Raw genomic sequence first — 27,163 nt, 5'->3', positions numbered from 1 at the left:
GGCTCTATCTGGACGGCGACGAGTCGGGGCGGAAACGAACAGAGAGCGAGGAAGGAAAAGCGGAGGCGGGAAGCGACGAAACAGGGCATCCGCAGGGAAAGGGGGACGAGCGGGATCTGTCGCAGACCTGAGCTCACGCGGCGAGGTACTCCTTCCACGCCGCCTCCTCCATCTCGGACCGGGGCGGGTTGCGGCCGGTCCAGCGCTGGAACTGGTGGCACCCCTGCTCGAGCAGGATCGTCAAGCCCGGGATGGCCTTCCATTCTTTGCCCTCGTTCGCTTCGACGCCGTTGACGATGCCCGCCTTGCGCGCGTAGTTGACCTGCCTCGCCAGCTCGAGCAGCGGCGTGTGGTGCGGCTTGTACGACATGTCGATCACGACGCCGCCCTGGGCGTTGGCCAGCAGCGTGTGCGGCAGGACGATGCCCTCGCTCTGGACGGCGTCGAGCGTCGTGCCCTCGGCCGGGACGTTGGAGACGATCACGTCCGGCTGCGAGGGCAGCGCGTCGAGCGTCTCGACCACTTCGACGCCCCACTCCTCGGGCACCTCGCTCTGCAGCTTCTGGGCGTTGGCCAGCGTGCGGTTAAAGAGCAGGATCGACCTAGCGCCCAGCTGATGCATGGCGAACAGCGCGGCGCGCGCAGAGCCGCCAGCACCGATGACGAGGGCCTTCAGCGACGTCGAGGCCAGCTGCTGGGCCGACAGCGAGCGCGAGGCGAGGTTGCGGATCGCGATCCAGTCGGTGTTGTCGCCTCGCAGCGCCACGAGCTCGCCGTTGGCGCCGCGCACGGGCACAATGGTGTTAACGGCGCCGATGGCCTTGGCGTCGTCGCTGACCTCGTCGAGCAGCTTCATGATGCCCACCTTGTGCGGGATCGTGACGCTGGCGCCGCCAAAGTCGGCCGAGCGCAGGAAGCGCTCCACCTCGGCCGACAACTCGGCCGTCTCGAAGCGCTCGTAGGTGTAGGGCAGGCCGAGTACCTCGAATCCCTTGCCCTGCAGCGTGGGGCTCAGACTGTGGGCGATCGGCGTGCCAAACAGCGCAAATCTGCGTGCAGGCAGCTGCCCCATCAGGTGGAGCGCGGCCTGGACCTGGCGGAAGGTCAGCTGGCCCGGAGCCGCCTTGGACGGCATCAGGTCGTGCGTGATGGGCGAGAGGACCGGGTTGAGGATGCGGCTCAGCTGTCCCGCCTCGCCCATGTTGATGGCGAGCAGCGGCGTCGTGTTGCCGGGCGCCGAGGTGACCTTGGCGCGGAAGCGCTCGAGCGCGAGGTTGTCCTCGAGCGAGGTGGCCTTGCCGATGATCTTGGCAACGTCGCCGTACTTGCGCGCGCGCTCGTACTTGTCGTGCGTCTCCCCGCTCTCCCACCGCAGGTTGCCACTCCAGTCGTGCCACGAGGCAATGATCTGGCTGTGGCCCTTGGCGGCAGCGACGGCGGCCAGCTGCTCGTCGCTGAAGCCCACCTCAACGTCGACGTACTCGCAGCCGTGCCGCAGTCCGAGCTTGACCAGCTCAAAGTAGTCGTCGGCGCGGTCATCGGGGAACTTGCCGCCCTGCGCCTCGGTGCGGACCGTAAAGACGATGGGCAGCGAGCACGTCTGCCGCAAGAGCGCCAGCTGCTCGCGCACATAGTCGAGCGGCGGCACCTGCGCCTTGGTCACCTGCTGTCCGCTGGGGTCGAGCAGGTCGACGCGGAACTCGACGGCATCGGCGCCTGCGGAGATCTGCTCAATGAGCTGCAGGTTGGGCCGGAGATCGGGGAAGGTGAGGCTGAGGAAGTAGGTGCGATGCCCGGGCTTCCGGCTGTCGACGACCAGGTCGCTGATCTGGCGGGTCTCGGCACCCGAGATGAAGCGGAAGAAGCGGGCCACTTCGGCCTCGAGGCCGTGCCGGCTGGCGATGCTGGCCGAGCGGTCGGGAACGTAGCTCTTGCGAGCGGCCTTGGCAGCGGCCTCCTCGAGGTCCTGTCGGACGTCGAGGCACGACGTCAGTTCGACGCTCGAGCACGCATGCAGCCACGGCAGCCGTCTGGCGTAGACGTCGCGCGGGGGCTCGCCGTAGGCAGGCCGGTCGCAGCTCTCGAGGAAGGCGATGATCTCGTCGACGTCGCGCACGACGAAGACGACGGGGCCCCGCGTCTGCGAGTACTCGGTCAGCAGCGCCCGGCACGCTTCGGTCTCGACGACGCCGCCTCCTAGCGATACGAGATGGCCAGTTGGATGGTCGCGGATCAGCTCTTGCAAGATCTCGAGCTCCTTTTGTCGAAAGGCGGGCCAGCCGTGCTCGGCGACAAAGGCGCCGAGCGGGCCGACCTTTTCGGCGAAGACGACGTCAGCGTCGATAAAGGGCCTATCCAGCGCCGCGGCACCGATGCCGCCGAGGTAGGTCTTGCCCGAGGCTCGCATGCCGATGCAAAAGATGGTGGCGTCGGCCGGGTACTTCTTGGGCGTCCGCGAGACGCTGGTGCCAATGCGGACGTCCTTGCCGGCACCAGCGTGCGACGACGACGACTTGGCGTTGAAGTGCGACGGCGAGATGCAGAGGCAGGGCGAGCACTCTGGGTCGGCGCCGCGGGCCTGGATGCCGAGCTTGCGCTCGAGGTCATCCCACCAGTTGGGCCAGGTCTTTTCGACGCAGCGCTTCTCCTCGAGGATGGCGTCGCGCGCGAGGCTCGACAGCACCGAAAAGGCCATGGCGACGCGGTGGTCGTCGTAGCAGTGGACGCGGACGCCCGACCGGAGCTGGCGATAGTCGATGCCAAACACCTCGAGGCCGTCGTCGTGCTCCTTTGTCTCGACGCCAAACTTGGCCAGCTCGTCCATCATGGCGCGAATGCGGTTGCACTCCTTAACGCGCTGGTTGGCGATGCCCGTGATCCGGGTCGAGGGGCGCGCGGTCGACGTCGAGCCGCCCGAAGGAGCCTGGTTGGCGACGGCGAGAAGAACGGAGGCGGTGAGGAAGGCGTCGGTCATGGGCTCCATGTCGACGAGGCCGATCTGGCGCAGCTCGCCAATCTTGGGGCCGATGACGGTGGTCGACGTCTCGGTCTGGATGACCTTGCAGCCCATCGGCTCCAGCACCTCTTTGGCGAAGCGTGCGTCGCCCTGGAGCGAGGCCGAGCCGATGTTGGGCACGGTGCACTCGGTGCCCGTGATGGCGGCGATGGCGAGCGGGTAGGTGGCGCTGCTGGCGTCGCTCTCGATGTCGTAGACGTCGGGCGACACGTACCTTCCGCGCGGGATGCGGTAGGTGTTGGTGGGACGGCCCGAGGCGGGGTCGAGCAGCCGCTCGACCTTGATGCCGAAAGAGGCCATCATGGCGATGGTCATGTCGATGTAGAGCTGCGAGATGACCTGGCCGCCGACGAGCTCGAGGACCACCTCCTCGGCGGCGTAGGGCGCGCACAGCAGGATCGACGAGACGTACTGCGACGAGATGGTGGCCGAGAGCTGGATGCGGCCGCCGCGGAAGCCCTGCTGGGTGCCCTTGACGGCGAGCGGCAGGCAGCCCTTGCCCTCGAGGCACTCGATCTGGGTGCCGTTGGCGGTGAGGGCGTCGACGAGCGCGCCGATGGGCCGCTCCTTCATCCTCTTGTTGCCCGTGATGACGACGGGGTCCTGCTGCCCGTCGTTGGGCACGAGCGAGACGACGGTGGCCATGAAGCGGGCGGCGGTGCCGGCGTTCTGCAGGTAGATCTGCTTGTTGTTGTCGGGCCGCTGGAGCGAGCCGCCGTTGCCGTGGACGACGATCGTCTCGCCGCCGTCCTCGAACTCGAAGCGGGCCGCCTTGAGGTCGTGGAGGCCGGCCATCATGACCTGGGTGTCGTCCGAGTGGAGCATGTTGCGCAGGCGGCACGTGTTGCCCGAGAGGGCGGCCAGCACCAGCGCGCGGTTCGAGATCGACTTGGACCCGGGCGTCGAGAGGGTGACCTTGGCGGCGTTGGGACGCTCCAGGACGGGCGTCACGGTGGCGCCGAGCGAGAGGACGCGGCGGATGGTGCCGTCGTCGACAGTCGAGGCCTTGTCCTCGACCGTGTCGCCGATGGCGCTGAGCAGGACGATCTTCTTCTTGTCGCCCGCGTTTTTCTTGTCGACCTTCATGATGTCGAGGAGGCGGTCGACGGTGACGTCGGCCGACTTGGCCAGCTTGGGGACGCGGGCGTCGGCGAGCGAGACGGGCAGGTCGTACTCCTTGAGGCAGCGCGAGAGGCGGCCGACGGCGACCTGCGAGAGGCCGTCGGTGTACCGGGCGACCTCGGCCTCGAGGATCATGCCGATCGACACGCACTCTCCGTGGAGCATCTCTGGGGTGAGGACGGCCTCGATGGCGTGGCCGATGGTGTGGCCAAAGTTGACGAGGTTCCGGAGGCCCGTCTCCTTTTCGTCGATGGTGACGATGTGGGCCTTTACGCCGACCGATCCGCGGATGACGTCGAGGAGGAGCGACTGGGCCTCTGTGCGGGTGTCGAGGGTGCGTCCCTCGTCAATGGGCGCGTCGCGGGCAAAGGGGCCGAGGACGGCGGAGCGGATGGCGGGCGCGCTCGACTCGAGCTTGGCAAAGTCGATGGGGTCCCAGATGGCGGCCGTCTTGATGACCTCGGCCATGCCGTTGCTGAACTCGCGCGGAGGGAGCGTCTTGAGCCAGGCGGCGTCGATAAAGACGAACGAGGGCTGGTGGAAGCTGCCGATGAGGTTCTTGCCGAGCGGGTGATCGATGGCCGTCTTTCCGCCGACGGCCGAGTCGACCATGGCGAGCAAGGTGGTGGGGATCTGAACGAACTTGAGGCCGCGCATGAAGGTGGCGGCGACGAAGCCGACGAGGTCGCCAATGACGCCGCCGCCGACGGCGAGGACGACTGCGTCGCGGGTGACCCTGTTTTCGAGCATCCAGTCCTCGATGTCATTCTTTCCCTCGCGGCTCTTTGAGGCCTCGCCGGGGGGGATGACTTTTGCGAGGTAGCGCCAGCCGGTGACGCCGAGCTCGGCGGCTGCCTTTTCGATTTCCCTGGCAAAGGTCGAGGTGACCTGGCACCTTGCCTCGAGGTTTCGGTCGGTGATGAGGATGTAGGTGGAGGATGCGATGCTGGAGAGGATGGTGCGTGCGATGTGGGGGATCAGGTGGAAGCCGAGGTGGATGGGGGTGTCGAGGCAGCGGAGGGTGTGGATGGTGGCACCCGAGAGCGGGTCGGTCGAGGGGGGAGCATGGTAGGAGGGCGTCTTTGTCCTGAGGACGGGTTGATCAGAGGCCATGTTGGGCGAGTGGTCTGCCGGGGGCTGGCAGAGGGCCACAGTCCAGGGTGGTGGACCGGGGCACGAGGGGGGGCCAAGGGCGAGGCGCGACGAGAGAGCGAAGGACTGTCGATGCCGGCGCCCGTTGCTTCCTGTGTCGTGTACAGGATGGCCGTGCACGGGAGCGAGGCGATGGTGCGACAAGGTCTGATGGCGGTGGTGGTGTTGGTGTCGATGGTGGTGGTGGTGGTGGTGGTGAGATGGGGTGGGGGTTCTGATCAGAGGCAAAGAGGAGCGGTGCCAGCTGGCTGGCTGCTTGTCCGCGGCTCCTTTGGCTTTGGGCCGGGCCTTTCTTCCCGCTGCACAGATCCGAGCGACGTCTGCGCCGAGTCACTTTGCAAGGCGGCGCCGCGGGGCCGAGCAGCAGCCTGTCGGCCGATAGAGAGGCGGTCCGGCGGTCGGGCCAGCCCAGCCTAGCCTAGCCCCCTCCACATAATGGGCGAGTCCCGGCTCAGTCAGTCGAGGTGGCTTTGGCTTGGCGGGTTGGCTTTGCACCTCTCCTTCCTTCCCCCTTTCCCCTCGTCCTTCGGTCGCAGCCCATCGCTGACTGACCACTTCCACCGCGCTCACTACCCACCACTCACTTCTCTCTCCGATCTGGTCGCAGAAGAGCACTACGTAGCTCTGTCACCTCTCTGCACACACGAGGCCAGCCAGCACCCGCCGCCTATATCTCCAACCCCTCTCACCTCCAGCTGCTTCCCTCTTTCGCCCTCCGGCTGTCCATCTCTCCCCTGCCAACCACACCAGCGCAGACGGTCTCGATCCTTTGCCCTTCTGTCTTCTATGCTGCCACCCCGCATCCCAACTGCATCGCTGCGATCCGCCTACAGCGCGGTCCCACACCGCCTTCCCGCTGTCCGAACCGCTCTCCCATCACCAACTCCAGTTCGCCGTCTCAGCAGCTTCGCACAGAGCAATCTCTTCGACACCAAAACCACCCTCCAGCTCAATCTGCGACACACACCTTCACCCTCTAGCACCCGATCCTTAGCCTCCTCCGCCTCCAGCATGCAGGCTTCCTCCTCGACGCCCGCCTCGGGTTCGGGCTCGGCCAGCCACGCCGACGTCGACCAGCACAAGCCCCTCAACCACCTCGCCTCGGCCAGATCCCCCTACCTCCTCCAGCACAAGCACGACCCCGTCGACTGGTACGAGTTCACCGACCACGCCTTTCAAAAGGCCCGCGACGAGGGCAAGCTCGTCTTCCTCTCCATCGGCTACTCGAGCTGCCACTGGTGCCACCAGATGCGCTACGACTCCTTCTCCAAGCAGGACGTCGCAGACGCCCTCAACCGCGACTACGTCAGCATCAAGGTCGACCGCGAGGAGCGCCCAGACGTCGACGCCACCTACATGCAGTTCATCATGGCCCTCCACGGCAGCGGCGGTTGGCCCCTCTCGGCCTTCCTCACCCCCGACGCCCAACCCATCTTTGGCGGCACATTTTTCCCCAGGCACCAGTTCCTCGCCATCCTCGACAAGCTCTCGACCATGTGGAAAGACGACCGCCAGAGCTGCCTCGCGTCCGCCAGGGACATCAGCGAGCAGCTCAGCTCGCGCCTCGGCCCACGCTCCGGCACCAAGCTCGACAGCCTGCCCAGCGACACCATCGGCATCAAGGCAGCCGGCCACTGGATGAAGCGCTTCGACGCAAAGCACGGCGGTAGGTGTCGGTTCCGATCGATCGGTCGAGATCGATGAACCGGTCCAGACGAGGGACACCCTGATGTCCGGCACTTGAAGAGTCTTTTGCTCACATATCCCCTTCCTTGCCCCAATCACTCCGTCCTGTCTGCCCTCCCTCGCGCTGCGCCGCCAGGCTTCGGCGATGCGCCCAAGTTCCCGACGGTCTCCAACACCCACCACCTCCTGCACCGCTTCGTCGCCCTGGCCAACGAGGGCGGCATGTCGGGCTGCTGGCAGACGCCCGAGACGAGGAAGCTGGCCGACGATGCCCTGCACGCGTCGCTCTTTACGCTGCTCCAGATCTCGCGCGGCGGCATCACCGACCAGCTCGGCGGCGGCGTCGCGCGGTACAGCGTCGACGACGAGTGGCGCGTGCCCCACTTTGAAAAGATGCTCTACGATCAGGGCCAGCTGCTGTCCGTCTTCTGCGAGGCGATCCAGCTGGCCAACCGCAGCGGTGACGCAAAGCTCGCCGAGATGGTGCCGGAGCTCGAGGAGGCGGCGCGCGGCATCGTCACCTACCTCGAACGCGATCTCACCAACGACGCAGGCGGGCTCTACTCTGCCGAAGACGCCGACAGCCTGCCGAGCGCCGACTCGATCGAGAAAAAGGAGGGCGCCTTCTACGTCTGGCGCCAGGACGAGGTCGAGTCGCTGCTGGGCAAGGGCTCGGATGAGGCCAACGTCGTCGTCGCCCACTACGGCATCCGACCCGACGGCAACATCCCCGGAGAGAGCGACCCGCACGGCGAGCTGACGCACCAGAACATGCTGCACGCCGTCGGCCCCGTTCGCGACACGGCCCGCAAGCTCGGCCTCGACGTGGGCGCCGCCGAGGCTGCGCTGGAATCTGCCAAGCGCAAGATGCTCGAGGCGCGCGACCGCCAGCGCCCGCGCCCGCACCTCGACGACAAGATCATCGCCGCCTGGAACGGCCTCGCCATCTCGGGGCTCTGCAAGGCGGCCGAGGTGCTGCCGTCGTCGGAGCGGGGCGGCGACGGCGGTGCGCGGGCGCGCAAGATGGCGCTGGCTGCGGCCGAGTTCCTGGTCAAGAACCTGTACAGCGAGTCGCAGAACCGGCTGCGGCGCAGCTGGCGCGACGGCGAGGCGGGTCCGTGGGGCTTTTCGAGCGACTATGCGTTTGTCACGCAGGCGATGCCCGACCTGTTTGAGCTCGAGGGCGACGCGCGCTTCCTCGAGCTGGCCGTCAAGCTGCAGAAGCGCCTCGACGACGGGTTCTGGGACGACGAGATCGGCGGCTATTTCATCTCGGAGGACGCGGCGGGCGTCTCGGATCGAGCCGGCCACGGTCACGGCGGCGGCGGCGGCGGCGGTGTCGAGTCCGGCGCGGCGGGCGAGGCGGGCGACGGATCGAGGCTGCTGACGAGGCAGAAGGACGAGCAGGACGGCGCCGAGCCGAGCGCGACGAGCGTGGCGGCGCACAACTTGATGCGGCTGTGCTGGCTGCTCGACAGCGAGCCGGAGTCGATCACCGCCAGGGACGGGATGGGGTGGGCGCAACGCCGGGACGCGACGATCCGAGCCGGCGGGGCGGTGCTGGAACGGGCGTCGTTTGCGCTGGGCACGCTCACCACTGCGCTGCTGGGACAGAGGAGCGGGGGCAGACAGATCCTCATTTCCGGTCCCGGTCTGTCGTCTTCCTCCCGCGCCTCGCCTGGGGGCGGAGAGGCGGTGGGCGGAGCGACAGAGGGAGACGATGCGACGGTGGGGTCGAGCAAGAACGTTGTCGAGCAAGAGGAAAAGCAAACGGCACAGCGGATGCGCGATGCGGTGCGCCGGCGTTTCCTCCCCTTCCGCTCCGTCGTTCTCGTCGATCTCGACCTGGTCCAGGACCCGGAGACGAGGCGCGGGTTGGAGTTCCTCTCGCAACACAATGCCGCCGTAAGGACGGTCCTCGAACGCGGTGCCGCTACCGGTGCGGACGAAGGGGATCAGGCGGCGTCGAGCGGACTGACTCAGGCCCATCTCTGTCGAGGTTTTACCTGTGGATTGCCCATTCGTGATGTGGCGAGGTGGGAGGATGAGTTGGATCGTGCGGCTGCCGGAGGAGGAGGAGCACTGCCGGTGTAGCCAGGCGTGCATCGAGATCGTTGGAACGACACGACACCGGTCGGACGTGACTCTGCAGCGCCACCAGACGCCGCGACCGCGGAAATGGAGCATAGCAAATCGGCATGGCATGATGAAGGCGTCGGCATCGACGAAAGTGGACCCGAACCCCGCTCTACTTCTTCCTCCCCCCACCGGCGCCACCACCGCGACCGCCGGACCTCGCACCACGTCCGGCACCAGGTCTGGTCGACTTGCCCTCGAACCCAGGTCGACCTCCTCCTCTTGTCGAACCCCCTCCCCTCCCACCACCACCAGCGCCGCCACCAGCCCCAGGCTTGCCCGCCGTCGCCTTGGACCGGGGCGTCTTTAGGTTTTTGGAAATCGACGACGTCGTCTTTTTGGATGCGCCGGCAGCGCCCTTTTTCGACGCGGCACCCTTGCGGTCGGCCAGGTTGTCGTTTCGCTTCTTCTGACGCGCCGCCTGCGTCTCTTTTTCGGCTTCCTTGCGCTCCAGCCTGCGTGCGCAGAGAAGAGGAGGGAGAAGGGCAGAACGCGGTTTCGTCGACGAGGGAAGGAAAGTGGAGAAGAGGGCCACGGATCAGTAAGGCAGGCATCTTGGATCCCACCCGTCGCAGCACGCCGACGACGGCGACCACGGACGACGAGACCGCGACGACTCACCATGCCTTTGAGCTCTTCTCCTTTGCCTTTTCCTTCTTCTTGACCGCCTTCTTGAGCAGCTTCTCGTCGTCGCGGATCTTGACGCCCTCGGCGGCGGCCAGGGCGCGCTCCCACTTCTTGCCCTCCTCGAACTCCTGCAGTACCTGCTTGGCATCGCCGCCCTCGCCGCCGGCCGCCGTCGAGAGGAGCTTCTCCTTGCGCTTCTCGTCGCGCGCCTTGCGCGCCTCGAGCGCCTGCAGCGCCGCCTTGGGGTCCGACGGCAGCGAGAGGCGAGACTTTTTCGCCTCGGGCTGGCGACCCGTAAAGGCGATGGCGTTGAACGACAGGGAGGTGCCCGGCGACACGGCCGACTTGGCCGCTGCCGACGACGACGACGACGCACCAGACGCCACGTCGGGCACCAGCAGCGCTGGAGGGCGCGGGTTGCCCTTGCCCAGTGCGCCGGCGCTGGCCGACGCGCCGTTGGCGGCGGTGCCGGCCTTGCCGGAATTCTTGCCCTTCTTGGCGTTCTTGTCGGCCTCCTGGGCCTGGGCCGCGCGGCGCGCCTCTTTTCTCTCGCGCCGCCTTCGATCGCGCATCTCGCCGCGCTGCCTCCGCCTCTCCTCGAGCAGGTCGTCCTTGCTCGAGATCGTGCTGCCGCCCTCGCCCTCGGCGCCTCCCTGTGCGTGGCCGTTGAGGCTCTCGTCGCCGTTGCCCGCAGCAGCGCCGCTGGAGCGCACGCCGAGCTCGAGCGTGTTGGACCCGGTGCGCCGCTTCTTCTGCAGGCCCTGGATCTTGGCGTGCAGGCGGGCGCGAAGGGCCTCGATCGAGGCCTTGCGCTCGCCCTCGGTCTGGACTGCGCCGGACGAAGCCTTGCCATTGGGCCTGGCAGCGACGGGGGTGAGGTCCTCGACGTCCGAGTCGTCAAAGTCGTTGTCGGTGTCGCCGGCGCCCTCGTCGTCGTCGTCGTCGTCGTCATCCTCCTCATCCTCTTCGTCGTCGTCCTGGCCGTCAAGCCCATCGACATCCATCTCGAGACCCTCTTCGTCGCCCTCGCCGTCGCCGGCGACAGCGGCGGCCCTGGCCTTTGCGGCCCTCTCCTGCTGCAGGTCGGGGATGGTCTTGAAGTTGTCCGGGTCGAGCTTCTGCTTTTTGTGCTCGCGGATCTTTTCCTTGCGCTCGCGCGCCTCTGCCTCGGACTTGGACTGCTTGCGCTTGTTTTTGAGGTACTTTGACGAGTGGAGGCCCTGCTGCTCCTCGAGGTCCTGCTGGTCTGCGTCCTTGATCAGGTAAAACTGCGGGGGGATGAGGTGGAGCAGCGAGGTGAACGCGGCGTCGTGCAGCTCCAGCGAGGCCTGCGGGCGGGGGGAATGAGGTCGCAGCGCGGGTCAGCGGCAAGGCAGGGCAAAGGGGACGGTGCGCAGTAGCTGGGTCGAGACGATGCACGGCAGGGAGATACGCACGTAGTGCTTTCCCTTTGCCGCTGCGTTGGCGGCCGAGGACGAGGTGGAAGCCTGGGCTGCGGGCGTGGTGCCGTCGGCAGTGGGCGGCGCGGCCGTGGAGGTGGCGGTGGGTGCGCCGTTGGCAGCACCCGACTTTGGCTTTGCCATGGCGACGAGCGAGGTGGTGTGCGGCTGTGTCGTCCGGTGGAAGGGGTGGACGGTGCAGACGCCAAGTGAAAGGGGACTGGGGCGAGTGGCAAAGGGATGGTGCGGGATCGAAGCCGGTAGAGTCGAGGAGGGGAAGGCCAGGCAGGCTAGCAGGCAAGAGTCCCGCTCTCTGGTGGGTCTGAGCTGAGCTGCCGCCGTGGGGGGGTGGCCTGGACGGGGGCAGCAGAGGAAAAAATTGGGTGCCGCCAAAAAGAGGGTCTCTGCATGCGAAAACTTCCAGAGAGCAGGCTGCCTGCCCACGCACGCGGCTTCGGTGCCGATGGATGGATGGACGGGCTGCCACCTCGCCTTGGCCTGCCACGCCCTCGAGTCCAACACCACCGGCCTGCCTCAGGCCAGGCCTCTCCACACGACCAAAAACTTCGCGGCGGGCCACCCCTGGCCCTGGCCCTGGCCCTGGCCCCACGCCGCCTTCTTTTTTTTTTTTTTGACGCCCATTTTCCGCACGACTTTTTCCCTAGTCCCTGGCTCTCTCGCTCACCCCTTCGCTCGCAGCTCTCTCCGCTCCTCCATCAACCGTCGTGCCGCTGGCCCCCCCTTCTTCCTGGCCTTTCCCGCTCCCCACCCCAATCGCAGCCCGCCATGTCGACACAGATACCCCAGAGATCCGCAAAGCGCCAGCGCCTGCTCGACAAGGCCGCAAACGCCCAGGCCGCCGCCATGGCCGCAGATGGAAAGCTCGGCCCCTCGACCCAGACCCTCGTCATCCAGTTCCAGTCGGGCCAGGACGGAAGCCTCATGGGGCCCAGCATCAACCTCCCCGCAGCCACGACCGGACAGCGCGAACTCCAGATGATCATCAACCAGCTCAGAAGGCAGCTCAAGCAGTCCCAGCCCAGAAAGCAGCACATCGAGGGCCAGGATGACGACGACGACGATGATGACGACGACGACGACGACGACCTGCCCTATGCCTTTCACGTCAACCTCGAGCAGTACCAGCAGCAGCAGCAGTCCGGGCAACCGGGCGCCGCACAGACCGACCAGGCCACCCAGGAGCTCATCAAGAGCAACAACCGCCTCCCCATCAACGAGTCCATCACCGCAGACATCCTCAACGCCTCGGCCGCAAAGAAGCTCGGCATGAGCCAGGAAGAGACCCTCACCGTCGTCTTCGAGCCACAGGCAGTCTTCAAGGTGCGGCCCGTCAGCCGATGCTCGAGCACCCTCAGCGGACACGCCTCGCCCATCCTCTGCAGCACCTTTAGCCCCACGGCCTCGCTCCTCGCCACGGGCGCCGGCGACAAGACGGCCAGGATATGGGACCTCGACACCGAGACGCCCATGCACACCCTCGTCGGTCACTCGGGCTGGGTCCTCTGCGCAGAGTGGGAGGGCCGCGAGAGGAAGCTCGCCACCGGCGGCATGGAGGGCGACGTGTGGGTCTGGGACGCCCTCGACCCCAACTACACCGGACGCAAGGGCTGGGCAACGCGCACGGGCAAGCAGGTCGACGAGGAGCGCGCCGCCGCCGCCGCTGCCGCAGGCGCTGCTGATGGTGCTGCGGCATCCCCAGGCGATGCTGCGGCCGACGGCGCCGATGACGACGCCACCGCCGCCGCCGCTGCCGCGCCCAAGAAGATGTCGGTAGCCGAGCGACGAGCGGCCCGCCACGCCGCGCCGCCCGGCAAGCAGCTGCGGGGCCACACCAAGTGGATCACGTCGCTGTCGTGGGAGCCGATCCACAGCAACGCCGTCTCGCCACGGCTGGCGTCGTCGTCCAAGGACGCCACGGTGCGCGTGTGGAACGTGGCGCTGCGGCGGTGCGAGTACGTGCTGGGCGGCCACACGGCGTCGGTCAACTGCGTCAAGTGGGGCGGCGAGGGCGCCATCTACACTGCCTCGTCGGACCGCACCGTCAAGGTGTGGAGCGCCGACGGCGGCAAGCTGATCCGCAACCTGAGCGAGCACGCCCACTGGGTCAATACCATTGCGCTCTCGACCGACTTTGCGCTGCGCACGGGGCCCTTTGACCACCGTGGGCGCGCCGCCGTTGCCAAGCTCGAGGGGTCCACGCCGTCGTACGCCCAGCCGAGCGACGACGAGGCAAAGGAGGCCGCGATCAAGCGCTACGCCGAGGCCACCGCCAACGGCTCCAAGCCCGAGCTCATCATCACGGGGTCCGACGACCACACCCTCTTTCTGTGGCCACCGCAGATTTCGGGGCGCGCCGATGCGGCGGCCGCTGGGGCGGGTGCGGGTGTGTCGCTCAAGAAGCCGACGGCGCGGTTGACGGGGCATCAAAAGACGGTGAACCACGTCTCGTTTTCGCCCGACGGGAGCCAGGTGGCGTCTGCGTCGTTTGACAACTCCATCAAGCTGTGGAACGCGCGCACGGGCGCCTTTATCGCGACGCTGCGCGGCCACGTCGCCAGCGTGTACCGGCTGGCGTGGAGCTCCGATAGCCGGCTGCTCGTCTCGGCCAGCAAGGACTCGACGCTCAAGCTCTGGGACCCCATCAAGACGTTCAAGATCAAAAAGGACCTGCCGGGACATCAGGACGAGGTCTACTGCGTCGACTTCGTCGCGGATAAAGTGGCCAGTGGTGGGCGGGATCGCGTCGTCAAGATCTGGAAACACTAGATTTGGCAGTTGGAGGCTACCTCCCCCTCCACCGCGCAGACCAGCTCAGCTCAGCGTAGCGTCGTTGCGGGCGTCGGACGGCATCTCGCTCCGAATCCTGGACGGATCGAGGCTGGATGGGCAAGAAGCCGTTCTCTGCCGTTCTTTCTAGACACTGAGTTACCGCCGCACGCCGCGCCGGTCCCCCTTCCCGGGTGGGCGCTCTGGGCGCTCTGGGCATGCAAAAAACGGCATTCACGATTGACAGACCGACAGGCGGCACGGGACGGGAGGCGGTGCAAGGACGGGTAGAAAATGCTACAGATCAGAGGGGAGAGGACGAGAGGGACCGAGAGGCTGCACGGTAACAGGCGATTACAGAAGGCCCCACGAGGAGAGGCGAGGACCGAGGAGACAGAGGGAGAGAGCGGGAGCGAAACGATTTGCGCATCGGAACGAACAGAAAGACGACCCGTCACGCCTTCCTGCTCTTGGCGTTGGCGGTGCTGCTCCTCCGGCGCCCCTTTGACCTGGTCGTCTTGGTCGCCGTCGCCGTGGCGGATGCCTCGTCCGTCGCGTCTTGCCCGGCTGCCGCTAGTGCAGCGCTAGCTCCAGATATCGGCGTCGATGATGCCGCCGACACCGCCGCCGCCACCTCGCCCTGCGATCCCTCTTGTTGCCCCTTCGTCGTCGCCTCGTTCTCGTCCCCCTCCTCTCCCTCGCCCTCCTGGCTGCTCTCGTCGTCGCTCCTCGAATCCACCGCGCCGGCCTTGGTGAGCACGCGGTAGAGGACGCGCAGGATCATGCCAAACCAGATCATGAGGATCACCTGGAGGCCGCTCAGCAGGCCAATCAGCGTCCAGTACGGCGCGCTGCCGGGCGCCTCGAGCCCGCCGTCGCCGGTGGGGAGGACGACGCGGTGGGGCGAAAACTCGACGATGCACGACCGCATCACGACCATGTAGAGGATGTGGCGCGTGACGAGCCACGAGAGCATAAAGATGCCAAACGCCGCATCGCAGACCGTCTGGAGGCCCGAGTACTTGAGCATCTTGGCGAGCGCCAGGCAGATGTCGCTCGGGTCCATGAGGCAGAGGATGGCGTTGCCCACGCGGTGGAAGCTGTAGGCGTACGAGCCGCCGATCAGCGCAATCGTGATGACGTGGTGGCTGAACATCTGCCAGTGGTCCGATCGGCGTGCCTCGACGTTGAGGACAAAGAGCTGCTGGATGTAGAAGGCCAGCTCGCCAAGGTAGTAGAGCTGGCACATGACGGTGCGCCGAGAGGGAACATTGAGCAAGAAAGATGGCGCGACGACGTCAGCCTGGCCTGCCCCGCGGCTTCGTCACTCTGGATCTGCGACGTGGCGCGAGCGCAGCCTCTCTGCCTGGTGCTCACCTTGTTGAGTCCGTCGAGCGTCGCAGTCGGGTAGTGGGTCCAGTACTCGGACGTCTTCATCGGCCAGTACGACTCTCGCGAGGCAATGTACTGCGGGCAAGAGGCAGACGGAATAGGCAGAAGCCGTCAGCTTCCGTAGACCCGCCTCGCGTCGTTGCATCGCCGCCTGGCGCAGCTCGACTCTTCAACTCACAAGTCCCATGGACCACGAGCAGACGTAGTAGATCAGGCTGAAGCCCTGCTCCGCAAACCTCAGCACCTCCTTGTCCCTCGTCCTCCGCGCCTTGCCGACGGCGCGCGACTCGGAGACGACGGCGGAGGAGCCGCTCGCTGCGGCGGCCTTCTTGCCGCCGTCCTGCACCGCCGGGACACAGTGCTCTCCCATCGGCAGGAGGATGTACTTCATCAGGATGGCACGCAGCGCGGTGAAGACGAGGACCATGGTGGCCACGATCAGCACGTCCTTGAGCCCGCGGGCGTAGACGTAGCCCTCGACCGTCCCCATGAACGCCCAGGGCTCCTGCTTCTTGGCCCACGAGCCGTGGCCAAATGTCTCGAAGGCCTGGTGCTTGAGCGCGGCAATGGGCGACTGCTTGGCATCGGGCACCGGGTACGAGAGTCCCAGCGCAGCGCGAGTGAAGTTGTGGAGCGCGGTGAGCGGGTGGCCGAACCCTCGCGCGTCGCTTCGAAAGGGCCCTGCTGCACCGAAGGCCGGGTTCTGGGCGTACTGCTGTAGGTAGTGAGGGCCGCGCTCCGAGGCGTTGGGCAGGTCCGAGGCGAATTGGGCGAGCGAGGGAGAGCGGAGCCAGCTGGGGATGATCGAGTGAAGCGACTGGGGAAGGTGGAGATGGGTCGAGAGGTGGGCGAGCGAGAGAGACGAGGGCGACGACAGCATGTGCATGACGACGAGGGCTACCAGGGCATTGACAGGAACCTCTACATGGTTGTTTGATCGATGCGCCAGGCCGACATGAAAGAGAGAGAGAGAGAGAGAAATATTGAAAGGTGCAGACGTCAGCCGAGAGCGGATGCAGCGGGGAATGCAGGGGCTGGTGGCCACTCGCTCTCCAAGGCTACTCACGGATCTGCTGGTCGAGGTTCTTTTCGGCTGCTCTCCGGGTAGCACTGAGCGCCAGGGGACGAGCCTCATGCTGTGCAAGTGCTGCTTTTGGCTTGACAGGATCGACGTGCGACGACCGGGCGGCCTTTTCAGTCTTGCTCCTCCGCTTGGCGGCAGCGCTAGCGTTGGCCATGTCTTTGGTGCGGGCAGAGGGTGGATGATGGGTTCAAAGGGGGCGGTTTTGCCAAGAGCCCGCGCACCGGCAGGTTGGGTTCGAGGACGTTGTTGCAGGTTGCGGGCGGAGTAAAAGAGGTACGTAGCTTCCGGGGAGTGGCGGTTGCGAACAGTGCAGTACGAGGTGCGTACGAGTTGCGGCAAGTGGGTTTGGCCGGTCGTCGAGGAGAAACGTGGTGACGCAAGAGAGCGAGGCGGTGGCTGCTTGCTTGAGCGTGGCGTGTCCGAGGTGCCGAGTCGTCGAGGTCGTGGTAAGAGGAGAGAAGCCGGCTTCTCTGTTGATGTGAGCGGTGCCGCGTCCAAGGGGGGTTTGAAGCGACGGCGTCGATGGTGGTGGTGGCGGTGGCGAGAAAGGAGGTTCGAGGATGGCCAAAGGCGAGCAACGCGAAGCGAGAGAGCGAGAGAGGCGCAGGTAGCGCGAGTTGGAAGAAGCAAGCGGAGCCCCCGGCGCCCAGGCCAGCAGGCCAGCAGGCAAGCCACCAGAGAGAGAGAGAAGAAAAGTGTGCGGCGTACGTGCCTTTTCTCGCTGGCCAAAGTTGGGTGGGTGGGCTGTGCACGAGCCCTCTCTGCTGGCAGGCAGCGTGCCCCTCGCTCGGAAGAAGCAAGCGGCCAGCAAGCGCAGAGCAAGCAAGCAAGCAGCGAGCTTGCAAGCAACAAGCAGCAAGAGCCGCCCCGCCGCCGCCGCCCCTGGCAGCCCACAGGCTGCGAGAGGCCTGGCTAGGCCGGCCAAAAAGTGGGTAGTCTGCCTGCCCGCCCGAACGCACGCACGCACGCACGCACGCACGTTTGGACGCCGCCTCTGCCTGCCCCCCTGCCTGCCTGGCTGGCTGCTCATGCCCCAACCCACCGGTCTGGCTCGCATCCCTTGTGAAGGTGCAGCACAGCACGGGCAGGCAGCACCTCGATCTACGACTCGTGGGGCTGCCATCCAAGCCGAAGCCGATACAGCCTGGCCAGGCCTGGCCTAGCCGGTGGTGGCAGGCCCAGGCCCGGCAGGCCAGGCGCCCTTTCGCCTTCGCGCTCGCCTCCGCCATCTCGCTCGCTCGACTCACCAGCAGCGAAGCCGTCGAGCCCCTCAGTCTGGCGCCACACGTTCCAGGCCGCCCGCCCGGCCTGCTCTCGTCTGCTCTCCGACTCTGCACAGTCACGGGCGAGCTGCTCTCGGTCCGTCACTCGACGTCGCCCTGCCGTCGGTGGGCGCAGAGGGGGCGGCGCGGCACCCACGCCGTCGACGCCGAGGACCACCGTACCCGATGATGCCTGCTGGTCCGCCGCGTTCCCGATGCAAGCAAGACCCGAGACCCTGGTCGGGCACGGTTCTCGTGCGGCAGAGGGTCGTGTAGGAGCGGAGGCTACCAGTCAGGCCCGGCCCGCATGCTGAAAGCGGGCCGCCATCATGCTGGGCCCCCCGCAATCTTGATTTCTTGATTGGCTCGCTCCGGCCCGCGGCCTCGACGACGATCTTCGATCGGCCACCTTACCTGCCCCCCATTCTCCTGGCCTCCCTCCGCCATCCCTGCCTACCCTCACCACCGCCTCGCCCCTCCTCGCTCTTGGCGCTTCATGGCTCCTTGACGCCGCCGTCGGCCGGGCTGCTCAAGCATTGCCCACAGACATCCCCGTCTCCACTCTTGAAACGGCTTTCGAGCGCCCCTCTTAACCTGCACTGCCCGACATGGCCCCTCACGCTCCTTATACCTCGCAGCGGGCCAGCCGCCAAGACTCGAGCTCCAGCAGCTTCGAGGACGATACAAAGGTCAGCGGAAGCTGGATCGAAGACCGCACAGCCGCATCGTCGGCTGCCACGGCCAACCGCCAGCGCCGAGCAGACGACCTCGCCAAGCTCGACACCAACACAAACGCAAACGCCAACGCACCACAGGCCATCCGCGCGAGGGTCAAGGAAGGCGCAAAGAAGGTCGAAAAGATCCAGCGCATCGGCCTCCTCCGTGGCTCGTCGTACCTCGACCCGAAAAAGTCGACCGACCGCGAGGAGCTCACCACCGTCATCGGCATCCAGGACGACGCCCTGTACCGCGCCTACCTGCCGCGACCCGTAGCCGCGCTCCGTAGCCTCATCGTCGCCGTCCTGCGCAGGGAGGCGCCCCACATGGCCCGCCACCAGGCGTGGATCCGCAGGCCGTGGCTCGACCGCTACTTTGTCAACACCTCGCTCCTCGGCACCCACTCCTTCTTCCTCATCTTCCTCCCTATGGCCTACTGGCTCGGCAACGCAAAGTTTGCGCGCGGCCTGGTCAACGTGCTCGCGCTCGGCGTCTACCTCTCGTCGGCGCTCAAGGACCTCTTTTGCATCCCGCGTCCCTACTCGCCCCCCGTCACCCGCCTCACCATCGGCACCCACCACCTCGAGTACGGCTTCCCCTCAACCCACTCGACCAACAGCGTCAGCATCGCCCTCTACCTCTACCTCTGGGTCACCGCCTTCCGCCAGCTGCCGCTCGTCGCGATCCAGCACGGCCTCGGAGGAATCTTTGACAGCCTGTGGTGGGAGGCCGGCCTGCTCTTCTACGCCTTCAGCGTCGTCTACGGTCGAATCTATGCCGGCATGCATTCCCTCATCGGTGAGTCGACCGGCTGCACAGCTCTCGACCTGTCACGGAGCCCTCCGCCCAAGGCTGACCTTTTCCGATTCGTCCCCTCATCTCCTGCTGGCCGTGCGGCAGACTGCGTGGTCGGCTCGTCGCTCGGCGCCTGGATCAGCTGGATGCAGTGGCGATACTTTGACCAGATGGAGCACTTTCTGCAGCTCGACAGCTGGGTCGTGCCCCTCGTCATTGTTCCGTTGGGCCTGCTGATGGTGTCGGTCCACCCGCAGCCCATGGAGGACTGCCCGTGTTTCGAGGACGGTGAGTGCGCTGGCCGCACGCTCGATGAAGCTGGCTTTTCAACCAGGCTGATCCAGCTTTCTTGCCCCCTTGGCTCGCCTGTGGTCTGTCCTTCCACATCAGCCATTGCCTTTGTCGCTGTGGCCATGGGCACGACGCTTGGCAAGTGGTTCGGGATCAAGTTTGGCCTGCACCTGGCGCACGACAATCCGCTCAAGCCGCTGGGCCCGGCGCAGAGGGCGCTGCTCAATGCCGAGCGTCTGATGCCCTCGTCGTCGACGGTGGCCAAGGTGGTGGTGCCCGTGCTGGAGGCGGTGCGGCAGCCCGTCGAGGCGCTTTCGCTCGGGCCCGACGGCACCGAGGTCGACGGTGCCGGCGTGCGGACGGTCAAGGCGACGCTGATCATTGTGGTGGGCGTGTTTTTGATCCTCTTGCTGCGCGTGGTTGTCAAGACGGCGTGCATGGTGGTGCTGCCGCCCGTCTTCCGCTTCTTTTCCGAGTCGGTGGGCTTCTCGCTGCCGCGGCGCCACTATACGCCGGCGAGCGACTACAACAAGATCCCGCTGGCGGACCTGACGGCGGTGCCCTCGGTCATCGACCTGCCGTCGACGATCATCGTGACGGACGAGAACGGCGCGTCGTCGAACCTGGGCCGATCCGGAGAGGCGGCCAACGGAATGGCCTCGGGAGCCACGGGTCGGCCAGGAGCGGCAGGCGAGGACGGCCAACTCCGGAGTCGGTTGTCTGTGCAGCCGTCGCCCGGTCGGATATCTGGGCAGGGCAGCCCGACGTCTTCGCTGTTCAACCCGTCGCCCCTGGCTTCGCCCATCCCGTCGAGGACGCCGAGCCCGGCCATGGGCAAGAAGTCGGCTGGAACCCAGGCGGTGGCTGCGGCCAAGCCTCGTCAACAGCCGCCGGGCAAGCGGATCCAGTTTTCGATCGGCGACGGCGACGATGGCAGCGCTGCCGACCTGCCCATCCCGCTGACGCAGTCGCGGGCGCATCCCGGCTTTGTGGCGCCCGACGAAAAGGCGGCGCGGCAGCTGGCGAGCGCGATTGAAGGCGCGCCGGTGGCCAAGGTGCAGCAGGACGTCAAGCACTATGATGCCGAAGGTGAGTAGCAGCGGCGCAGAGTGGGCTGATGGCAAGAGGGCTCGACGTGGGCTGATTCTCGAGCGTTGTCGTTTCCTATCGCACCTCGCGTTTCCGTCGGCTTTCCCCACTTGCCACCTCCGACCACCAGTGCTGACCAAGGTGATTGTGTACAGCGGCATCGGCTTTGCGGCGTCGAGCCTGATACCCGCGCTGTTTGAGCGCATCGGCCTGTCGTCGGTATGAGGCAGGGTAGCAAGGGTCCGGGGCGGCATCGAGGTGGGACCGCACAGGCCCTGCTGGATGTGGTCGGCTGGCTGCTGGGCGAGGATTTTCGATCTTGTGCACAGCTACAGACGTAGAAGAAGAGGAAGGAGAGAGGCCAGAGTTGTCGCTATCGGTGTTCGGTGTGAAAGCGTGCCGTGAACGCGCACCTTGTGAGCCTGTGCCGAGCGAGCCAGCTGAGGTAGAATCAGGCCAGGCCAAGCCAGGGGAGGCCATGCCGCCCGCCTGTCAAGAAGAGAGGAGAGGTCGGGGGCGTCGGTCGAGGAAAGGTCGGGGGCGTCTGTCGCGCAAAGGCCGCTGGGTGCAAGATAGGTTCAAAGGCCGCTCTGCTGGTTGGCCTGCCTGTCTGGCCCCTCGCCTTGCTTGGCCAGGCCAGAGTCACCTGCTGTCGTGACTGCCGCGCGGGGTTGGCCCGGCTTACGGTACAGTACGGTACCTACACTCCGCTCCAGGAGCCGGACCCCGTACGCATGCCAGCTACCATTAAGATTGATTCGATATCGTCGCTCATCGCCCGCTGTGGATCGTAACGGCACCATCCGAGGTGGAATGCCCCAAGTGCGCAGCCGGTCGACGGAACGCACCAAACAAGGCCAGGCGTCCAGTCCTCGCCAGGCGGCGTCACTAGAGAGAGGCTAAGGGGGCTTGGGGCTCCGCGGACTTTTGGATCCAACCAACCCGTCATTGAAGCTCGAAGCAAGCGCCCGCCGCATCTTCCGACCTGCCTGCGCCTGCCTGCCTGCCTGCCTGCCTGCCTGCCTGCCTGCCTGCCTGACAGGCGCAACCAAACCCAGCCAAAGCAGAAGCTGGCCGGGCCTTTCACCAGCTCATCTACGCCGGCCTGCTCGTTCGCCCGCCGGCCAGCCAGGTCTCTGCAGAAGCCAGGAGAGGGTCCCCCTGCCTGGCCCAGGCCAGACCCTACCTGCCCTGCCCCGCCCCCGCCTGACTCTTCCGCAGGAGTCAAACTGTTCCGGAAGCTGGCCCAACAGCCGACTGTCGGAACAGAGTCGGTAAGGTTACGTCTACGTGGATATGGATGGCGCATGCGATGGATCCTCTTTGTCTCGTCCAGCCCAGCCCAGCCTGGCCCAGCCCAAGCCTCGCCTGGCCACGCTGTGCCGCCCGCCTCGGCCCTTGTGGGTCGAAGATGCCGAATCGACCCGTGCTGGCCTGCTCATCTCCGCGGGGGCGCTGGGTGGCGCGCGATATAGGCAAGGCTAGGCTAGGCTGCAGGAGTAGGCTAGGCTAGGCTAGGCTGACGCTTGTCTGGCCGAGGCGGCACCCGTGCGCGATATCGAGGTGCCCACTGGATCGGCTGCGTGCCATACATATACCCGACGGCGCGCCTTGGACCTCCTTAGAGGCTCCACCCCTTCCTCGATCCCTTTGCCCCTCGGATCACCACCACGGCCACCACCACCGCCACCGACCACCGAACACCCACCTCGACCGCCGCGCCCCGTCACCTCGACGCTGTGAGCAGCTCCGTCGCTACGCAGCCCTCGTCGGATCCCTCCCTCAGAGTCTCCTCCCGTCCACGCAGCATCCCTGGCCATCACCGCGACTCGACTTGACGGCTTGCTCCTTGGATATTCTAGCAGCAGGCTACCTCGACACCAATCGCCCGTCACAGGGTCGACAGACCTCGCCGTGACCTGGCCTGCTCCTCTCCCTTTACGCACCACCACCACCACCACCACCACCACCACCACCACCACCCGCCATGCTCTCGCTCGAGACGACGTCGTCCCTCTCGCCGTACCTGTGGGGAGCGCTGGCCGTGTCCGTGGCGCTCCTCCTCGACGTCCTCTTCCGCGCCCCCTCGAACCTGCACCGCCCGGACGCCAAGATCCAGAGCTACCGCACCCTCTTTGCCGGCCTCGGCCCCACGGCCCTGTTCGAGAAGCGCAACACGTTCCTCCGCTCCGTCTTCGGCCACCCGGAAAAGTTTGCCACGTCGCCGCCCCCGAGCAGCGCGGCGCGCTTCAATGCGCGCAACCACGTCCTCACCGTCAGCGCCAACCCCGAGGACCGCAAGACGTTCTTCCACGACCGCAGCCTCGACTTTGAAAAGGGCTACGAGACCCTCTTTGCCGGCATCCCGGACGTGCCCGAGTGGCTCAAGGGCGTCAAGGACGAGGAAAAGCAGAGTCGCCTGGGCGATGCGGCGGTCGAGGAGACGGGCATGGGCAGCTTCAACTACAACCTCAAAAACGCCCTCAGCACCGACCGCATCGACAAGTCGGTGGCCACCATGGTCGGCTACTCGCTCGACGCCTTCCGCGCGCTGCCGGCGTCCGGCGGCCGCATCTGGTGCCACGACACCATCTACTCGCTCATCTTCCGCCTCTCGCTCGTCGGCGTCGGCCTCAACGAGCAGCACCGCGACCTCGACGCCATGCAGCGCATCGAGAAGCCCTTCTGGTCGTTCGCCGACAACGCCGGCTACCTCCAGACCCTCTTCCCGCTCCTCTTCACGCCCTCGACGGTGCGCAAGTGGAAGGGCACCATCGCCATGGCCACCAACGTCAGCCAGCTCGTCGAGGCGCGCCGCAAGTCGGGCAGCCGCGAGGACGACTACCCGCAGGTGCTCATCGACCGCGGCGTGCCCACCAAGCAGATTGTCGAGTTCGTCATGGGCAGCCTTTTTGCGGCCATCATCAACACGACGGGCGTCACGTCGTACACCCTCATCTTTATGGCCGCCTACCCAGAGTGCCAGCGGCAGCTGCGCGACGAGCTCGAGACGGTGCTGCGCGCCGAGGCCGAGGGGCGCGGCGACGACTACGACGCGCTCAGCGTCGAGGAGCGCCTGGCGCGCGTCCCGCTTGCGGTGTGGGAGGACGCGGAGCGCTTCCCGTACCAGCAGGCCGTCGAGAGGGAGACGATGCGGCTGCTCCTCAACTCGCTCCTCTTCCGACGCAAGCTCGACAAGCGCGGCGTCAAGCCGCGCACCACGACCCTCTCGGGCGACGTCGTGACGCACCAGGAGTTTGTGGGCTACTGGCTCTCGTCGGTGCACTACAACGAGTCGATCTACAGCGACCCCCTGCTGTTCGATCCGGACCGCTGGATGCGCGGCGAGGGACGGGGGGACGGCGACTTTCTCGCGTGGGGGTGGGGCAACCACCCGTGCCTCGGCATGCGCTTTGCCAAGCTCGAAATCAAAATCGCCCTCGCCGCCTTCCTCGAGTCGTTCCCGCACGTCCGCGCCGTCAATGACCGCGGAGAGGAATACGACCGCACCTCGGTCCCCAAACCCGTCATTGACAGCGAACACCGCAGGCTGCCCCAGAAACCCGTCTTCCTCGCCTACGACGACAATCGCCTTCGTGCACAGCCGACGCCGACGGCGGCATGACCGCAACCGCGACCGCGACCGCGACCGCGACCCAGCTCGTCGTCGCGCCCCTTTGGACCGTTTCCCGGATCTCCCTTCCACCCGCTGGACCTGTATCGTTTCCCCACTTGGACGTCTCGCCGTCTTGTGAATATGACCCGCCCGCCGGAGGTGACGATGCTTTGTATTGCGCGAGACGACAGAGGCTAGGGCGTAGGGAGGGAGGGAAGGGGGGAGAGGAGAGAAAGAGGGTGGCACAGAGCAAGAGAAGCCGAGGACAGAACAGAGGATGTACAGGAATTGGAGGAAGGGCGAGGAGGGTGGCCCGTCGAGGCGAGGGAGCGTGGCCACGGGCAGCGAAAGGAGGGTATGTAGGGGCCGCGATGGCGACGGCGGCGGTGTGTCTCTCTTCAGATCTGGAAGAACGGGTTGTTGTCCGAGCCGCCCTGCTGCTGCTGCTGCTGCTGCTGCTGCTGCTGCTGCTGCTGCTGCTGGTGCTGCGGCTGTTGGGCCTGCCCGCCAAAGGCCTGCTGGCCAAAGAGCGAGGCCGGGTTGCTGTTCATGTTCATGTTCATGCCGGTCCTCTGCGCCTGCATCTGGGCCAGCCGGGCCGCGTTGGGGCCCATGCGCACGTCGCCGGTATTGCCAAACGTGTCCATGCCCTCGCCGCTCGCCAGCAGCCGGTTGAGCTCGGCGTGCTTGTCGTCGCCTGCCGTCTTGATCCGCGGCGCTTGCTGCTGCTGCGGCTGCGGCGTCGGCGCAGCGGGCGGTTGCGGCGAGGGCACCGGATCCGACGAAAACAGGTCGCCCACCGGCACATTGTGCTGCTGCTGCTGTGGTGGCTGTGGCTGCTGCTGCTGTTGCTGCGAGCTCTGGAGCCAGGGGTTGTTGGAGCCGAAGCTCGTCTGCTGCGGCATAATGGGCTGCTGCGTCATCATCTGCTGGTACTGCTGCGCCGCCTGCTGCATCTCGAGCTGGCGCTGGTACTCGGCCTGCTGCTGCTGGAGGTACTGCTGCTGCATCATCTCCTGCTGCTGCAGCTGGTTCTGCAGGAAGGGGTTGTAGCCCGTCGCCTGCGCCTGCATGTACGGGTTGAACGACGTGTACTGCGGCTGGAGGCCGTACGGGTTCTGGCCGCCGCTCGTGTCGACGAGCGGATTGCCGAAAAAGTCGACTTGCTGCTGCTGCTGCTGGTTGGCGTACGCGTTGGGCCCGTCGAGGTTGATTGAGTCGTCAAAGAGGGCGTTCTGGTTTTGCTGCTCGAGCGCCCGGATGCGCTCCTCTTCCTCCTTTTTGGAGATGGCCAGCGCCTTTTGCAGCTCCTCCTCGTCCTTGGCCTCGGCGCGGATCCGGTCCTGCTCCTCCCTCGCCATCCTCTTGGACTCTTCGATGGCGCGCTTCAGCTCGTCGTCCTCGTTGTTGTTGTTGTTGTTGGCGCGCCTGCGGTTGCGGTTGCGCTCCTCCTCTTCTCGCCGCCTCCTTCTCAGCTCGTCGTCGTCGTCGTCCTCGTGACCCGACATCCGGTTGCGCATCGTGGCGCGGGACCTCCGCTCCTCCCTCAGCCGCGTCTCGTCCTGCAGGAGGTTGGTGATGTCCTTGGCCTTTTGCCGCACTGTTGGTCGCGCGATGGACAGCAGCCGTTTGGGAACGGATGCGAGATCCGCGGTCAGTACTCCGTGCTAGGCGTGCATCGGCGCTGTGCAAGATGACAAGAGCCTCGCTGCTCACCGTTGGCGCCCTGGTCCTTGCCGTACTCGTCAATGTACTGGAACTCCTTGAGCGTCTTTACGACGTAGATGTTGTCGCGGAAGTAGATGACGACGTTCTCGGAGCCAGCGTGGAGAAGATAGTCGAGGAGGGTGAGCGACTTGAAGACGTGCCTCCAGTTCTTCCCCTTGTCGTTGAGGCGCTTGTCGAGGATCTCCATCATCTCGACAAAGTCGTTCCTGGCGGGCGAGGAGAGCGAGGAGACGCGGATGGATGGGGGTCAGCATCGTTGGTCAGTCAGGTGCCCGGCGACTGACGCGGGCAACGGGCGGGCGGGCGGCCGAGCGAGCGGCGGGGCAGCCTGGATCGGCATTTGAAAGCTCACTGGTTGTAGCTGAGCTGTGCGAGCTCGTTCATCTGGGTGCCGCTGGGACCCCAGGGGTCGTTTGAGGTGGCGTCGCGCACCTTGACCTGGACGTCCGAGTAGCCCTTGATGTAGTTCTTGCCGACGCGGACGGCCGACTTGGACATGTTCTGGAGTGACATGGCGGCGATGGGCGGATGGGTGGGGTGGCGGATGGGGAGGGTCTGGCAAGGCTAGAGTGGTGCGGATCGAAGGGGGCTGGCGTCGGTGGCAGTCGCAGAAGTGGCCAGGCCGTCGGCAGCGCAGTGAGGGCAGGCGCCAGGGGTGTCGAAATGGGCGGCAGCGAGGTCTGAAAGGGATCGAGGATTGCCAGCGGCGCTGTGGCGATGAGTGGCTGAGCTGTGTGGATGGTGTGCCGCGGCGCGCCAGGAAGAGATGAGCGGGCGAGGCGGAGTGGTGTGAGTGGAGGTGCAGGTGGAGCTGAGAGACGATGGTTTGCTGCTTGTACGCCGGCGGTGCGGAAGGCGAGGAGGGATGGGACGGACAGTGAGCTCGCAGGGGTGCGTGCGGCGAGTGGATGAACTGCGATGCAGACGACAAAAGGAGCGAGATGACGGGGAGCGGACGACGAGCGAGGTATGCGACGATGATGGCGGCGAGGAAGGAACGAGGGGCCCGGCGGAGGTCAGGACCCGCGCCCGCCCTCGAGAGCGCAGGCCACGGGCAGGCAGGCCATCGTGGTCAGCCCACGCTGGGCTGTGCAAGCAGGCCAGGCCAGGCCAGGCCAGGCCCAGGCGACACGGGCCCGCTCAGAGGGCGCGCTGTGTGGGTCACGGCCTGCCTACCCCTTTCTGGTCCTCTCGCTCGCTATCTCGCTCTCTCCCTCTCTCTCC

The 27,163-nt window shown here is 66.3% G+C and overlaps 8 protein-coding genes across 8 annotated transcripts; 4 read left to right on the top strand and 4 right to left on the bottom strand.

The window, feature by feature from the left end:
• Window positions 1-133: 133 nt before the first annotated feature.
• Window positions 134-5,251, bottom strand: PFL1_02540 (uncharacterized protein; the record flags this gene model as incomplete). The annotated part of the gene is made up of 1 exon (XM_007880056.1): window positions 134-5,251. One exon carries the CDS (start codon window positions 5,249-5,251, stop codon window positions 134-136), a length of 5,118 nt encoding a protein of 1,705 aa, XP_007878247.1.
• Window positions 5,252-6,301: 1,050 nt separating this feature from the next.
• PFL1_02539 (uncharacterized protein) lies at window positions 6,302-9,070 on the top strand (the record flags this gene model as incomplete). The annotated part of the gene is made up of 2 exons (XM_007880055.1): window positions 6,302-6,956; window positions 7,113-9,070. 2 exons carry the CDS (start codon window positions 6,302-6,304, stop codon window positions 9,068-9,070), a joined length of 2,613 nt encoding a protein of 870 aa, XP_007878246.1.
• Window positions 9,071-9,224: 154 nt separating this feature from the next.
• On the bottom strand, window positions 9,225-11,322 carry PFL1_02538 (uncharacterized protein; the record flags this gene model as incomplete). The annotated part of the gene is made up of 3 exons (XM_007880054.1): window positions 9,225-9,567; window positions 9,734-11,067; window positions 11,176-11,322. The coding sequence occupies 3 exons, from the start codon at window positions 11,320-11,322 to the stop codon at window positions 9,225-9,227; spliced, it is 1,824 nt and encodes a 607-aa protein (XP_007878245.1).
• A 642-nt stretch (window positions 11,323-11,964) lies between these two features.
• Window positions 11,965-13,965, top strand: PFL1_02537 (uncharacterized protein; the record flags this gene model as incomplete). The annotated part of the gene is made up of 1 exon (XM_007880053.1): window positions 11,965-13,965. One exon carries the CDS (start codon window positions 11,965-11,967, stop codon window positions 13,963-13,965), a length of 2,001 nt encoding a protein of 666 aa, XP_007878244.1.
• Window positions 13,966-14,419: 454 nt separating this feature from the next.
• On the bottom strand, window positions 14,420-16,595 carry PFL1_02536 (uncharacterized protein; the record flags this gene model as incomplete). Its single annotated transcript, XM_007880052.1, has 4 exons — window positions 14,420-15,205; window positions 15,343-15,432; window positions 15,536-16,278; window positions 16,424-16,595. 4 exons carry the CDS (start codon window positions 16,593-16,595, stop codon window positions 14,420-14,422), a joined length of 1,791 nt encoding a protein of 596 aa, XP_007878243.1.
• Window positions 16,596-18,311: 1,716 nt separating this feature from the next.
• On the top strand, window positions 18,312-20,820 carry PFL1_02535 (uncharacterized protein; the record flags this gene model as incomplete). The annotated part of the gene is made up of 4 exons (XM_007880051.1): window positions 18,312-19,218; window positions 19,321-19,503; window positions 19,606-20,595; window positions 20,726-20,820. 4 exons carry the CDS (start codon window positions 18,312-18,314, stop codon window positions 20,818-20,820), a joined length of 2,175 nt encoding a protein of 724 aa, XP_007878242.1.
• Window positions 20,821-22,582: 1,762 nt separating this feature from the next.
• PFL1_06856 (uncharacterized protein) lies at window positions 22,583-24,220 on the top strand (the record flags this gene model as incomplete). The annotated part of the gene is made up of 1 exon (XM_007880221.1): window positions 22,583-24,220. One exon carries the CDS (start codon window positions 22,583-22,585, stop codon window positions 24,218-24,220), a length of 1,638 nt encoding a protein of 545 aa, XP_007878412.1.
• Window positions 24,221-24,609: 389 nt separating this feature from the next.
• On the bottom strand, window positions 24,610-26,452 carry PFL1_02533 (uncharacterized protein; the record flags this gene model as incomplete). The annotated part of the gene is made up of 3 exons (XM_007880050.1): window positions 24,610-25,811; window positions 25,928-26,145; window positions 26,292-26,452. The coding sequence occupies 3 exons, from the start codon at window positions 26,450-26,452 to the stop codon at window positions 24,610-24,612; spliced, it is 1,581 nt and encodes a 526-aa protein (XP_007878241.1).
• Between the last annotated feature and the right edge of the window lie 711 nt (window positions 26,453-27,163).

This window comes from Pseudozyma flocculosa, assembly GCF_000417875.1.
Source record: "Pseudozyma flocculosa PF-1 unplaced genomic scaffold scaffold00007, whole genome shotgun sequence".
In the NCBI taxonomy this organism is placed as follows: Eukaryota; Fungi; Basidiomycota; class Ustilaginomycetes; order Ustilaginales; family Ustilaginaceae; genus Pseudozyma; species Pseudozyma flocculosa.
Note: the sequence above shows the minus strand (reverse complement) of the source record. Positions and strands in the feature narration are given on the sequence as shown.